The following is a 16,303-nucleotide window of genomic DNA, read 5'->3' as shown; positions in this document are numbered from 1 at the left end:
TCCTGTAGATTTCTGGACATTAAGAGCTATTCACCTGTTACTGGTTTGAGGGCTGCCTCTCTCTTATTCACTCTCTTATTCACTTACTCTGATTGCTCTGCAGGGTCATTCTATGACAGGAGGATTAGCACAGTATATGCTTACGCTTGAGACACTGTTCATTATGCTCTCCAGCTATGTATTGAAAGTCTTCCAAGTGTTTAATGATTTCAGTTGAAGTGGGAAAATTAATCAGAATGGAATCTAGTATCGTAGTGGAAAGGAGATTTAGTGCATAGGAGTAAAATTTGAGTTCTATTCAAGCATTTTTCTAATAGCTTAAATGATTTTTCTTGATTTTTTTTTCCAGTAGCTGCCTTGCCTTAGAAATCAAGATTCTTCCCTCGTGTCATCATGTACAGCTCTTGAAGGGTATTGGTTTTACTAAATAGTTAGACATCCAGAACCTGAAGAAACTAGCATAAAACCAATACTAGAAGTAGAACCATTCTTATAGAGAACTGAAGAATCATTTCTTGGTGCTGTCTCCGAAAGTGAGCTTGCAAAACAAATCAGAACTTTGAGATTGTCAATAATTCAGGATACGTGTAACTTACTTGTGAAGAAAATATGGCCCCTCTAATGGTACATGGTTTTGTCCAAATATGGAACAGGAAGATGGAGATGTCTAGGTCCAAAGAAGCATACATTGAAACAGTAGAAGGAAAGAAGATGATCAAATTGGCGGTGTGTTTCACCACCGGAGAATGTGTAACTTTTCAACTAAATAATAATATTAAAAATGTGGTCTTTAGATCATATGGAGAAAAGCAAAATCACCTGCATTTAATTTTCCAAAACAATTGCTTCTTGTTTATTGAAAGATTATCTTTCAGAGATGCTGAAGAGTTGAAGATGTTCCTGGATAGAGTCCATCAAAATAATACTCAGTCATCCGTGAGACCTGTGAAGGATGGAGGTATCTCTGCCAGCAAGACAACACCGAAGGAAATCAACGAAAACTCATTCCACAAAGCAGGCAAGAAGCCAAGTAGCGGATCTTTTCAGATAGGAGAAGAAACTCAAACACCTGACCGTCAGAAGAGGCTTCCGTCTGCATCAAAGTCATCAAAACTTCGTTGCAAAGATTTATTAGAGAATGGATACGGGAAGAGGAAAAGGATGGTATTATCTGGTTCAGAGATGACTGGAAAAATCCCAAAAAAGAGTAATTCTGTAGGAAAGATGAAATCCCAGACAAATCCCTTGATGTATGTGAGCCATGAAGAGAAGAAAAAATTGAGATTAAGAGTGTTAAAAAAGAATAAGAAATTAGAGTTCGAGGCCTTAATAAACACCACTTCTCCTGGAAAGCCTCACTTGGATGGCACAGGTCTTCTTCAGATGCTGACTGAGAAACTATATTTGACATTTCTGTTGACACCAAAGTATAACGCAGATGACCCAGACTGGGACAAACTCAAGACGACTTTTGAATTCTACCCAGATAAATTATGGCAAGGCCTCCCCAACTTGGGAAACACCTGTTACATGAATGCAGTTTTACAGTCCTTATTTTCGATTCCATCATTTGCTGATGATTTACTCAGTCAGGATTTCCCATGGGGTGAAATTCCCCTTGATGCTCTTAGCATGTGCTTGGCACAGCTGTTTGTTTTGAAAAACATTTATAACATAAAAATCAAGGAGAGGTTACTTTTGAATATTAAAAAAGCCATTTCAACAGTTTCAGATATCTTCTCTGGCAACAAACAAAATGATGCCCATGAGTTTTTAGGCCACTGTTTGGATCAGATGAAAGAGAACATGGGGAAATTAAACACAATTTGGAAGATGAAAATTGAATCCAAGGAGGACAATGCTGCTCAACAGGTCTTTGCTGGCAGTGCTGCCACCAGAGTGCTCATTTGTCCTGTCATCACTAATTTTGAGTTTGAGTTGCTGCGCTCTATTATTTGTCAAGCCTGTGGTCAGGTTGTTCTCAAGACAGAAGTGAGTAATTATCTCTCCATTAACCTTCCCCAGGGAATGAAAGCGCTCCCTTTGTCTATTCAGTCTGCTTTTGATCTCTTCTTCACAGCAGAAGAACTTGAGTATAAATGTGAGAAATGTCAGCACAGGATTTCCGTCGCAGTGCACAAGTTCAGTAGGCTCCCCAGGGTTCTCATTGTTCATCTGAAACGTTATACCTTTAACAAGTTTTGGTCGCTGAGGAAGGATGACCAGGAAGTTGTTATTCCTATGTATTTAAAGTTATCATCTCACTGCAATGAAAGTACCAAACCACCTGTTCCTGTGAGCAAGAATGTGCATAATAGGGACATCCAAGTCCTAAAAGTCTTTCAAAGGATGAGTGCTGAAAGACTCCAACCATCAGCACTTTCCCAAAAGTTGACCTCAGAATCCAGGGTTCACCCGGTTCCACACACTGGGCCAGACAAAGAGTCTAAACCACAAAAATCCCAGATTCTCTATGAAGGGTCACGCGGAGAACAGCAGAAAAAACACCTGGGAAAATGTTCCAGACTGAATGTGACAGATTCCAAATTGGTGAGCTTAGGAGATGGAATAGTCATTGAAAGAGAGGTATTAGCCGCTGGCTTAATGATGGATCTGGAACAAGTGTCCACTTCTCTGATCTGTGACGATAAGGGTAAACCCTGCAGTGGTCCAGAAACACACCTTGCAGGCGTTTATCCTCAAGAAGCGTCTGAAAATCAAAGGCAAAAGAAATACAAGAAAACTAATACATTGGTAGATTTTAAGAGTGTTGCTGAAACTGTTGAAGATTTTTATGATGGTAAAAAACCCAGAATTTCAAAGAAATTCAAAAAAGTGGCTGAACAGACCAAGCAGCAAGAAAGGGTGAGGCTCTACGAACAAGCCCTTCAGCAGGCACTGCTTCAAGCCCTTTTGAAGCCACGTGTCCAGTGGTACACACAGAACCTCAGGCGACACACAGACTTAAGTCTCCAGGGGGCCAATGTGAATTCCCGAGGTGAATCGAGTTCTAATAAAAGCCCTGGAAAGAAACAAGCTTTGGATACGAAGACAGAAACGGAAGCCAAGACACCAAAAGGAAGTGCCGAGATGAGAGATCTCTATGCCTATCGGCTCGTTGGTATTGTCAGCCATCTTGGGACAGCCCCAGATTCAGGCCATTATATCAGCGATGCCTATGACTTTGAGAGGCAAGTGTGGTTCACTTACAATGATCTCCAGGTATCAAGTGTCCAAGAAACTCTGATGCTGGAGGCGAGGCTTTGCACCGGGTACATCTTCTTTTACATGCACAATGAGATCTTTGAAGAGCTCTTGAAAAGAGAAGGGAACTCCCAGTCTCGTAGCACAGAGACAAGGGAGACCCCTCAGAAGAAATAAGTGGAGTGCACTCCTGGTTGTTCACATCTGCTTGACTGCCTCATTGGCCACCACTTTCTCCACAGAAGAAAAACTCTGAACTCTAGCCTAAGATGAAGAGGCAGTTGGCATCCAGGACCAGAGTTTAAGCAGAAACACTTAGGGAGAAACCTCCATTCCTAACCCTAACACGGACACTTCAGTCCCACCGTTCCACCTGAAAAACGTTCTTTTCTACTAGGCTCGAATTGCGCCTTCCATATTTTAGTGCAGTGGATTTTAAGTCAGTCTTTGAACGAGCAGCAGCAGGAGCATGGAGAAATCTCTTAGGAATGTAGATTCTTGGGTCCTACCACGTCCCTACCTAGTAATTCAGAAACTCTGGTTAGGGCAGGTTGGCGGTAGGAAGCAGAGATTTGATGGAGGTTTTGTCTGATGCTTGAGAAATTTAGAGAACTACTGGCATGTTAGAACATCTTGGTGGATTTTCCTGTTGTATATTTGAAATTTTGTCTCTTACATTCATGTATGCCTTTCCTTCAGAAACTTACAAAAACAGCACCCACACGCAGAAATCACTCTTCTGATCGTACTCAGTGATTTGATGAAAAAAATTTAGTTTCTGGAGGCCTGGCCAAAAAAAATCTCCAAACTGTTTGCTAAACTGCTCCTTTTACTCAGTGCCAAAGGGGCTATACACTCTCAAGCTATAAACCTTAAGGATGGAGAACTTATTTGCTCTTAAGAACTTGACCCATTATTCCTGTTTGCTAGCAATCTGTTTTTGGTGTTGTTTTGGTCTCAGAGAGGCACTTGCTTTTTGCCTCAAAGGAATATTGATTTATCAGAACTTTATCTGAGGCCTTGAACAATCCTCTGCATTCAACATTACAAGACTAATTCTAGATTTCTTTTATTTCTCTGTATCTTTTAGCAATGTTGGCCTTATTCCTTCAAGGAATAAACAAACAATGTATATACTTTAAAGTGGACCTGTAGGCTTTGGAAGTCTTGTTACTGATTTTGTACAATATCATAAAACTTGCACCCATGTGATAACATCATACAACTTGTGCCTATTTAATACAATGTCATAAAATTTGTGCCTGGAGATGATCTGCTTCTTGGTAGAACCTCATGGATCCCAAGAAGGTGGTCATCTTCTCTTTGAACTTCATGTGATTTAGGAATTTGGAATTCTGATAGTACATAGGTGTTATCTCTGTTCCCTACCCTTTTTCCACCTCTGAGGCATGGAAGCTGTAATACCTTATCCCTCTGATCAGAACAAATTACTTGTACATTACTTATACTCATACTAAGAGGCTTTCTCACATCCCATGGAGGGACTGAATTTTTGGTTCCATCGTTACCAGTGTGTGTATCCCCCTTTACATGGTATTGTCTTGGTCTGGCTGTAATTAATCCAACAGCTTGTTGATGCTTTTAATGCCAGAGACCCTTAAAGAGGTGAACTAGAACTTAGTGGCATGGCAAAGTTAGAAAACGCCCTGGAAGGGGGAAACCAGATTCAGAAGTCAGGGAATTCTATTGTTCCCAACACAGTGTATTGAGAAGGAGGTCTGAATGAGACCTGGGGATTATTGAGGTAGATGTGGGAAGGGGCGCTTTCTACATTGAATTAATGAGTCTTGTGGAAGAAAGTGCTGCAGACACAATGATGAGAAACTTGTTCGGCTTGTGTAGTTCTTCAGCAGCTGCAGTGGCTGAAGGCTGAGCCTGGAGTTACAATTTATGAGGAGAGGAGTGGTAGTTCAGGTTCGCAGTTTCACACTTTTGACTTCTCTAGAAGAGCTCAGTCTGAGCTCAGTCACATAGGCATCAAAGCAGGAGTTTCGGGAAAAGGAAGTGAAAAGTTATTTTGCTTTGAAAGGAGAACGAAGATGCCAGTAGTTCTGAGATTTAGAATGTTTGGTGTGGGCACAGAGCATGACCCACCCTGCCTCAGCATGTAGTACCTCCAAAGTGCAGGGTAAGTCCAAAGGTCAGGAAGATGGTTGGGGTACCTGTGACAGGGAAGCTCTGTCTTCCTGGACAGATGGTTTGGGTGGAACCCATCATTGCCCTCTGAGAAGAAATTTGGGGTGCATGATGAGCAGCTGTATACTATTATTTGTCTTGCTACACTGTTATTTAAATAAAAGATTAAAATAATTCTAAGTGACTCGGTGGCTGTTACTTATCAGTGCATTTTTATTCTCTAATTTACAGATCAGGTTTATTTTTTAAGATTTGATTCGTCTGTTTGTTTACTTGGGGGAGGGAGGGGCGGAGGGAGAGGGAGACAGAAAATCTTAAGCGGGCTCCACACTGGGTGTGGGGCTTGATCCCGTGACCCTGAGATCATGACAGGAGCAGAAATCAAGAGTTGGGTGCACAACTGACTGAGCCACCCAAGCACCCCCAGATCAGGTTTCTTTTTTTATTATTTTTTAGCAGATTTTATTTATTTATTTGAGAGAGAGAGAGCGAGCGAGCGAGCACTAGCATGGGGAGCAGCAGAGGGAGAGGGAGAAGCAGATTGTCCACTGAGCAGGGAGCCTGACATGGGGCTCAATCCCAGGACCCTGGGATCATGACCTGAGCCAAAGGCAGACAATTAACTGACGGAGCCACCCAGGTGCCCCCAGGTCAGATTTCTAAATAATCCATGGATGTAAAAACTTTGACAATGTACTATTTTTCCATTGCTTCTGAAACAAATTACCAAAAATCTAATGGCTTAAAACAACACAACCTCAATATCTTACATTTCTGGAAGTCAGGACTCCAAGATGGGTATCCTAGGGCTAAAATCAAGATGTTGGCAGGGCTACAGTCCTTGTGGATGCTCTGGAGGGACCATCTGTTTCCTCACCTTTCCCAGCTTCTAGGGGCTTCCCCACATTCTTTGGCTCATGGCTTCCTTTCTTCACCTCCTCAGCCAGCTGTGTCAGGTTGAGTCCTCACACTGCCATCTCTGGTTCTCCCGTTCTCCCTCTTTTGCTTTCCTCTTCCACTTCTAAGAATCATGGGGGGACTGGCCCAATCAGATAATCCAGGACAGTCTCCCTACTTTCAGATCAGCTGATTAGCAACCTTAATTCCCATTTGTTTTGTAATAATAGATTTACAGGTTCCAGGAGTTAGGATATGAACATCTCTGTGGGGCCTTACTTTGCCTACTAATAGTAAAGTCAATGGAAAACTATTTTGTCCCAACAACAAAAAAAGCAGACTGATTAGGACTAAGTTAGGACCACGCCCTAACTTAGACGTCTGGAAATGGTTCTGGTCACTCTACCAGGTAAAGAACCCAAAGCACGTAAGGTTTTGGTCAAGGATGAGGGAAACTGTAATTGGTCATTGAAGAACAAACAGCTTGAGACCAATCACAGAAACAAGGGCTATAGCAGCTTTGCAGATTTTCTGTATTTTATGTATACATCTGTTAGTCTATATTCACCATTCTCTTTTTCTCTTTCCTGCTTCCTTTATTTTATTTTATTTTATTTTATTTTATGCACAAGTTATTGGAGGTTAACTTTACAATTTAGTCTTGAGGCAACAGAATATTCAATGGGTGCCTGCCTAAAGTCAAGGAGTAATTAATAAAGCCCATGATGGATACCAATGACTTGGGACTCTGAATCATTTAATTTGGGTGAACAGTGAAAACATATACAAGGATAGGTATATCTATCTAGTAGATGGAAAGAGGAGGTATTTTGCTGCTCTAACAGTTCAAATGTATGTGGATGGGTGCATAGGAAAGCTGGTAACCAAAGGGATGGGCTGTGCCAGTTACCAACATATTGCCTCTCAGCTCCAAACTTACCCTCCAGCACATGTTCTGCAGTAAGGGACAGAACTCCTTCAGGCATTCTTTCCTTACAGGGAGCCACTGTTGAGCTTTTCAGTAGACGGTGTGGGAGGCACACTGCAAAGGGAAGGGGCTCTCTGGCTGTTGCCAGTTGTGGGGGTGGGTTAGTAACGTGAGCTGTGATCATGTCTGCCTAGGGCTGTGCTAACCCAGCTACAGAACCAGAATATGTGGTCCCTAATGACCTCACAGCTCCAACCTGGTCTGGTGACAATGTTCCTGATGCCATCTCAACCTGGACACCATGATTTCCAGCGCTCCGGTCTGCACCTGGGCCCTGATTTGTATTCCATTGCCCTTCTGATGCCCAGCCCTCTTGACAGGAATCTACACACTGCAGGCCTCCTGCAATGGCCCCCTTAGTGTCTCTGCATGACTATGTACCTGGCCATTGGCTGTAGCTCTACTGGTGCCCTGGAGGGTCCCTGCTGAGGACCTCGCTCTCTCTGCATGCCCTTGCATCCACACACTGGCTGAAGCTCATCTGCATCCTGACTGTTCCACTGTACCCTGGATGGTTACTTCCTGCTTGCCCAGGGACCAGGGACCATGTCGGACTTAGGCCAGCCAGCAAACTTCTCTGCCATTCAGTAGGCCACAACTATGTCATCAACAAGATCTGAACCCTGGCCCTGGAGATCGGGGCCCCTTTCCAAATTAGTCCTTTCTTGGACACTCTCCCTCAGCCTTAGGGTAAAATATGGAGTTTTCTTATATCCTATAGTTACTCTTATCATAGGTTAATAATTCTTTATATTAAACTCCTCCTGTTTAAATAACTAGTTTCTACCTCCTGACTGGACACAGATGGATACAGAGGCTGAGCATGTCAGATAATCTAGCTCTACTATTCCAATTAATTCCAAAGATTTTAATGCAAGATTCTTTGGTTTGATTTTATTTTGCGTTGCTTTTTGGTGCAAAGAAGGCTGAATGGAGAACCATAATCCTTCATTTGCTCGGAAGAGATGGCTAAGATACCAGGAAAGCACCTCTTATTTTACTGTTCCGTCTGCTTTGTGGGTAACAATTAGAACTGCTACATGGTTTTATGGGGTGACTGCAGTTCAGACAGGTTCACACGTGTCAATGACAGGGACCTTGGGCCACAACATCACTCTAGTGTCTACATTCATCCTTTATCAACCTGGTTATACTCCTGCTCTCTATGTTGACCCCAGTCAGTAAAAGTATTTCACAAGAGAATTCTTTTTTTTTTTTTTTTTAAGATTTCACTCACTTATTTGAGAGAGTGAGAGACAGCATGCTAACAGGGGTGGGGGCGGGCAGAAGGAGAGGGAGTGGGAGAAGCAGGCTCCCCATCGAGCAGGGATCCCAATGCCGGGCTCCAACCCAGGACCCTGGGACCACAATCTGCGCTGAAGACAGATGCCTAATCAACTGAGCCACCCAGGCGCCCCTGCCACAAGAGAATTCTTAGCAAAGTATGTTTCTGTAACCTAGCAGAGTGGATTACATCCCCCACTGAAAGTTTCTGTGGCTGGCAAGCATCAGTGAGACAGTGACCTCCAGGGGAAGCCGGTTGCCACTTTGACTCGGTGGCGATGCATGAGTGGTACAAGGAGGCTCACATCCGGCACCGGGCACTGGGTATCATGGTGCTGGGCTGCAACAGCACTGTGTCCATGCAGGACGAGGCCTTCCCTGTCTGCAAGGTACAGTTCCAGCCCCGGCCCCGGTCTGACGCCCACCCCCCGCATCCCGGAATCTGCTCCTGTCCTGAGATTCATCTGCATCAGAAATTAACCAGGTACGCTACTTAAAAAAAAAAAAATCTGCAAGTTTCACACTTGAGATTACCATTAGTCAGGCTACTCTTTTAAACCAAATCCGTTATTAATTCTGAATTCTGTATGGCAGGCTGGCCCCTGGAAACGCAGGCAGGAGCCAGTGCTGCAGTCAGGAGTGTGTCATCCACAGGGCCAGCTGGCAGGCTGGAGACTGCTGCAGTCTTGAGGCAGAATTTCTTCTTTGGCAAACAGATTTGCTCTTAAGACCTTCAACTGATTGGATGAGGCCCACCCATATTATCAAGTTTACTTAAAGTAAACTTGTACTTAAAGTAAACTGATTGTAGATGTTAGTCATGTCTCCAACATACTTTCCCAGCAATACCTGGATTGCTGTTTGATTAAGTAACTGGGAACTATGGCCCACACAAGTTGATAATATAAAACTAAAAGGTCACATGTGTTATGTAAATCCACAAACTTCATGTACCTAAGAAAAGCATGAGCAAAAACATCAGTTTTGTTAAAGGGCACTCTATTTTGTGTTACTATCCTAAACCATTATAAACAAGAGTCTTAGGAATAAAAATGTAATTGGACAGTATTAAAAACAAAACAAAACAAAAACACCAGGGGCATCTGGCTGGCTCAGTCAGTAGAGCACACGACTCTTGATCTCGGGATTGTGAGTTGGGGCCTCATGTTGGGGATAGAGTTTACTTAAAAAAAAACCCACTACCTAAGGAAATTGTTTCTTGGGCTACTTAATAAAACTCTCAGGCAGTTATCTGTTCGGTTTTGTTAGTTGCAAAAAGTATCACTGTTCTAAACCACTTTTGCAGCATAAAACTTCCTGCATAAAATTAAGCAGGTTTCCAAGAATAGAGTCTTTGCATCTGACAGACACTCCAAATTTCCTGTCTCTAATTCTACACGTATGAGTCATCAACTCTGGGGTCTCTGGAAGGTGCCTCGGCAGATCTTTCTGCCACAATAGCACCTGTAACACTCACAACCAGGGTTCTCAATGGCAACGCATACTCCCTTGCCTCTTCTGCATATCCCAAAAATTTCCTGCCCCAGAAATATGCAAGGTAGGGAGGTAGAGAGGTCAGTAGGTGGATGGATAAAGGAAAATGGCCACTGCTTTTGTGCTATGATTTGAGGAACATTGGGAATGCCAAAAAAATAAGCCTGTGGCCCAGAATTCAGCCATGTGTGGTCTACGGGCTAAATATGGTTTCCTCTGTTTCTGTAAATATTACTGGAACACAGCCAAGCCGGTTCATTTACATATTCTCTAACTACAGCAGCCTGGTCTAGTAGTTGTAAGAAGTCCTGGAAAGCCTAAAATATTTACTGTCTTGCCCTTTATTTTTTAGAGAGGTTTTAAAAAGATTTTATTTATTTGAGAGAGAGAGGGGAGGGAGAGAAAGCACAAGCAGGCAGAGTGGCAGGCAGAAACAGGCTTCCTGACGAGCACAGAGCCCGACTTGGGGCTCCATCCCAGGACCCAGGATCATGACCTGAGCCAAAGGCAGATACTTAACTAACTGAGGCCCCCAGGTGCCCCTGTCTTGCCCTTTAAAAAGAAAGTTTACTCTTCTGTAGACTATCGTTCTTCTAGTACTTGAAATTCCCTATTAGGAAGACATCATTCAGGAACGTTCCTATAGCTAAAGGAAAAAGCCCTGGATAGATACAATAGCCCAGGGTTCATAGGGTCAGATGTTTTTCTCTCCCAAATTTTAGGCTGGGGCAGAAGTGAACACAGTGATAGGAGGAGGGTGATAGGAAGCTGCGGCACTGAGAGGTGCTGGAGGGCAGAGGACACGAGTGAGAGAGGGAGTGGCTGTGGACAGTTTACCTACATAGAATCAGGCAGATTAGGGAGCATGGCATAACTGATTTGCATGGATACCATTCCTTGCAACAGCTGAGAAGGACAAGCCCAAACCTGGCAGAATGACACAGACAGCACTTTGGATTAAATACCAAAAAGATAGAGAAAAGGTTCTGGTTGAAATGAATTCAACTAGCTTCAACAAGGAGTAACGGAGGGCTTCATCTATCCTAGCAGATGGGGGCAGGGGGGAGGGGCTGCCAACCTTGAAATAACAGCATCGACTCCAGCTCCACCCTCTTCCTCAATCCCCAGTCTATCCAATCAATCCTCTGTCTCTTTCTTTTCATTCATTCCTAGTGTCATCAATCAACGCAGTCAACTAAAAATCCTTTGAGTCTATGCTGTATATAAGACAACATAACAGATGAAACCATATGGTGCTAAAGGGGCAACTAGACATGGAAAGGGATAAAAGTCCTGAGAAGGGGTTTGCTGTGGTCCTGGTTGATGAGACAAAGCTTCAAGACAGACAGACATGGCAACTGAGCTGAGCCTTGCGTGTGGCATGGAAATCAGACGTGTGGAAAAGGGGGCATCTCCATTGAGGGGATGGGCTTAGCAATGGCGTAACATATGGAATGCCTCATTCTTTTCCTTTTTAAAGATTTGATTTATTTGTTAGAGAGAGCGAGAGAGCACAAGCAGGGAGAGGGGCAGAGGGAGAGGGAGAAGCAAATCCCCTGCTGAGTGGGGAGCCTGATGCAGGACTCGATCCCAGGACCCCGGGACCATGATCCAAGCCAAAGGCAGATGCTTAACCGACTGAGTCCCCCTAGGCGTCCCGGGAATGCCTCATTCTTATATGACAACACATCGCGGGACTAAAGCGGTATCTAAGACTCTATGAAGTGGGCCATCAAGAGCGGTGACCAGACCTGCACCCAAGCTCTGTGATCACTAGAGAGCGGGCGGAGCCCCTTTAGACTGCTCACTTACCCTTAGTTAATGTGGAAGGATATACTGATTAATGGTCTCTTGTATCCAGGGAGACTGTTACTTAGGCTAAAGAGAACAGAATCCAGAATGTCTGGGAGGGGAGCAAGTGACAGCCCATACACATGCCTTGCAAAATGGCATCCTAGGGAAAACAAATGCACTGTGAGGAAAGAAAGGTACCTTCCGAGTCCATACTGAGAACACACTATGAGATTTTACAGTTCACTCATGCTTTTGCGACATTCTTTAAAAATTAATATAATGTGACTCATCTCTGGTTTGTTTACAAAAACCTGTACCAACTTATCTCCCACAAACCACAAAATATTCTGCAGGACAAATATGCAAGCTAAGTCCTGGAAAAATCTCTCCTTTGCTGTATCTTTTAGAAACTAACCCCCACCTAAAAGGCCACTGTTGAATATACATGTAACTCTGCACTTTCTTACCCAGACAGGACATCCTCCTCTCTCACAGTCATCTTCGTGGCAGGTAATGGAGGTGAAGGAAATGAGAACTGATCAGCTCTTCCTCACCGGGAATTTGAGCGCTTTTTTTTTTTTTTTTAAGATTTTGTTTACTTATTTGACACAGAGAGAGCGAGATCACAAGTAGGCAGAGAGGCAGGCAGAGAGAGAGGGGGAAGCAGGCTCCCTGCTGAGCAGAAAGCCCGATGCAGGACTCCATCCCAGGACCCTGGGATCATGACCTGAGCCGAAGGCAGACGCTTAACCCACTGAGCCACCCAGGCGCCCTGGGAATTCACTCTTTGTATTACTGCCTTCCTTATTACATGTCCAGTGACCTCTACAAATAGTATAATAATCTCGTGAAGTACGCCAACACGTTCTTAGATGCATTGAGGTCCCATGAAATTTTGAAACAACACGACACATTGTGCTCATCTACGCTGATTACTTTTCACAGCAATGCTGGATTCCACTCACGATCCATCCCCACAAGAGCCAGCACCATGTCCCTGAGAAGCTGGCTAGAGTATAAATGATACCTTTCTAGCTGAACAACATTTAGCAGGAGAACAGCTGGCAACTAGGCGGTGTCGCCCAGGATACAGGTGACTACAGACATAACAAGACATTTGAGAACTCGCCCCTACTGCCACATAGGCACCCGTCATCCAAACAGTGAAATAAACAACTTCTTGCATTCCAAAAATGACAACACTGTGTCCCCACCAAAAGACACATTTTTTTCTTTGAATGAATTTCATCCCAATTCCCAACAATCATGATGCCCCCAGAGTAGATAGAGGAATACGTGGCCGTCTCAGACAGGTCCCCATGTTAACTCCCAGAACCTGTGAGTATGTTCTGGTACATGGCAAGGTTGCTAACCAGCTGACCTGGAGGGGTGTCTGGGTGGCTCATTCGGTTAAGCCTCTGCCTTCGGCTCAGGTCATGATCCCAGGGTCCTGGGATCGAGTCCCCGCATCAGGCTTCCTGCTCGGCAGGGAGCCTGCTTCCCTTCCTCTCTCTCCGCCTGTCTCTCCGCCCGCTTTTCCTTCTCCCTTGCCTCTGCTTGTGTTCTCTCTCTCTCTCTGAAATAAATAAAATCTTTAAAAAACTCAGCTGACCTTGAAATGGGAGATTACCCTCGATTATGTAAAGTAGGCCCAACCTAATCACGATGATCCTTAATATTGGTCAAAGTGTATAAGCTTCCAATTATAAGATTAGCAAATTCTGGGGATCTAATGCACAGCACCGTGATTATAGCTAACAATACCGTATTATGTACTAGAAAGTTGCTGAGAGGGAAAATCTAAAATGTTCTCACCACAAAAAAAGAAATGGTAATTATGTGACAGGGTAGAGGTTAATTATTGCTATGGTGGTAATCATCTTGCAATATATATGTGTATTAAATCAATGCATTGCACACCTTAACTTATTCAATATTACAGGTCAATTGTATCTCAGTAAAGCTGGGGGGGGGGAAAGGAAAGAAATGCCCCCCACACTCTTTTGCGTTCTAGGAAATGGTTTATTGCAAAAAATGTCTCCTTCCTGCATGACTTAGGTAAGACTTGTACATGACTCCCTTATTTACCCATGATGAGGCCAGACACAGACCTTTCCAAAGTCCCGTTCTTTGTCTCATGAGTTGAATGGAACTGTTTGCTCCCTTTGACCAATCTGAGCACAATACCAGTTAATTTTAGCCTTGGCCAAATTTTAATCCCACTTCTGTCCTCCCCACGGGTCCCTGAGCTGTGACTCACTCTCAGCCTGAGCAAGCATCACAACGCTTGCTTAGCAACCCCTTGCGAAATCGGCTGACGGCAAACAAAGACATTCCTTGATCATTTGTCCAATTACGTACCACATGCTCATCCCACTCTCCCCCATTCAGTTCTTTCTAGCCTTATTTATTCCTTCCTATAGAAGAAAACTCCTCTCCACCTGATGTTTGAGACACTGCAGATCCTATGGTTGAAAGATTCTCTCTATGGCAATAATCCCATCCTCCTATTACAATAGACCCTTGGAATACAATCTCTCCTTACGTAGGTCCAGATTTTTTTTTTTTTAATTTTAGCAGTAAACGGATTTCTCCTTGGTAATGGCGATCAATCACTCCAGTTAATAGACTAACATTTCTTTATGCCCATTTGTGCAGCGGCACAGGGAGACCGAACTGTCGAGGTGGCACTTTCAACGTCCAGTTTGGGGGAGACACGTGCGTGGCCTCAGTTGAAAGCATTTCTCCCTTGGGGACTAACATTTCCAAATCAGGAGAGCTCAAAATTCCTGGAATGGAAAGCAAGAATTCGGGAAGTGTGTTATTAAGTGTGATCCTGCAAGAAAGGTCCCCCCAACTCCGCCCTTCCCCACTCTCCAGACGCCTGGACCCGTGCATTCGGGGCACGGGGGACATGGTACCACATGACCGCCTGCGGTTTGAAGCATAAACTGCATTTTGTGAGCCTGAATTCCCTCCTGGCAAGGGATTTTCTTTCTCCCAATGGGCCCTGCGACGGAGTCTTCAGTAAGCCATTCCATCAGGCCAGCTGCTGGTGGGTAATGGAGAATGTCATAAGCCCAGTTATTTCCAAGGGTAGGACGCCACTGGTGCACTTGCTCGCTGTGAGATGAGCTCCCTGATCAGGTGCAAGGCTATGTGGGCCGCCATGATGCTAGATGAGGCTTTCTGCGAGTCTATGGACGGTGGGCCAGCAGAGGCACTCCTGGCAGGAAAGCCAAACACAGACCCGCAATACACACCCCTTTCAGCAGGAACACTCAGCTATCCATCCTATGGCGGAAGGGGTCCAACGTAACCAATCCGCCGGCAGGTGGATGGCTGGGCCTACCACGGAATGGCACCACATCTGGAGCTCAGGGTGGATCTCAGTGGTCAGCAGGTTACATAGTCAGCAGGGGCTGTCTCCCAGGTCAGCCCCTGAGAGGGAACCTGGTTGACTTTGTCTTCCCCACGCGGCGACTCCATGCCTGCCACCACAGCCACTCTGCTCTTAAATTCCTTGAGCAAGCAGTCGGGTGGCTGGAGGAAGAAGCCGACGGACATCTTCACTTTCCGCGTTTCTGGAGTCCTGTATCCAGACCCAGACCCACTGCGCAGCTGCCAGAACGGCCAAGAGCCCCTTTTCTCCGGCAATGTCTCTCCAGCGCCCTCTACTGGCAAAGGCCAACATGGTGCTCACTGTGCAGGAGAAATGTCTGTGAATTCCGGCCGTTACCTCCGAGCATGGATTGCCAGGTGAATTCGGAGCCAAGAGACCATACGTTGGTAACTGGCACGGACTCCTCACTTCAGTGTCATCAGGCCTCTGCTTCTTTGGGTTAAAATCCTCTGTGGCCACGGAGCTAATACATTTTTGAGCCTCAGTTTCCTGATCCTTGGAACATAGCTCCAGGGATATATTCCCCACGGCTGGATCCCCTGTAACGTTGAGGACTTAAGACTTGTATGTTTTCAGCAACATATTTAACAAATACTTGAAAGTAAATAGGTCGCTTCAGATTCCTGCCTAAAATTCTCAAGCCTTCCTTTTTCTACCCCCATAGAAGACTTTCTTTGCTTAAAACTTTTAAAACAAGTTATACTTGCGTTCTACAGTCTTGGCTGCTCCAGAAAGGCAAATTGGGCAGCTCGTCTGTAGACCTAAGGCTTTAAGGTTCTACCAAAGAAATGCATTGGGAGTTTTTATACTAATCTGTCACTCACCTTTGCTTCTAGTCTTTCTGGTGCAGAGAAGGTTGACTGATCTGCATTAAGAAAGAGCAGCTGGGGGATGCCTGGGTGGCTCAGTTGGTTGAACGGCTGCCTTCGGCTCAGGTCATGATCCCAGCGTCCAGGGATCGAGTCCCACATCCGGCTCCTTACTCAGCGGGGAGCCTGCTTCTCCCTCAGCCTCTGCCTGCCACTCTGTCTGCCTGTGCTCCGCTCTCTCTCTCTCTCTCTGACAAATAAATAAAATCTTAA

The 16,303-nt window shown here is 44.7% G+C and overlaps 1 protein-coding gene across 1 annotated transcript; it reads left to right on the top strand.

Moving 5' to 3' along the window:
* Positions 1 to 609: 609 nt before the first annotated feature.
* USP26 (ubiquitin specific peptidase 26) lies at positions 610 to 3,381 on the top strand (the record flags this gene model as incomplete). Its single annotated transcript, XM_080795663.1, has 1 exon — positions 610 to 3,381. One exon carries the CDS (start codon positions 610 to 612, stop codon positions 3,379 to 3,381), a length of 2,772 nt encoding a protein of 923 aa, XP_080651789.1.
* Positions 3,382 to 16,303: the final 12,922 nt, after the last annotated feature.

Source organism: Martes martes (genome assembly GCF_963455335.1).
Source record: "Martes martes genome assembly, chromosome: X".
Lineage (NCBI taxonomy): Eukaryota > Metazoa > Chordata > Mammalia > Carnivora > Mustelidae > Martes > Martes martes.
The sequence above is the reverse complement of the archived record's forward strand: the minus strand, read 5'-3'. Positions and strand labels throughout refer to the sequence as shown.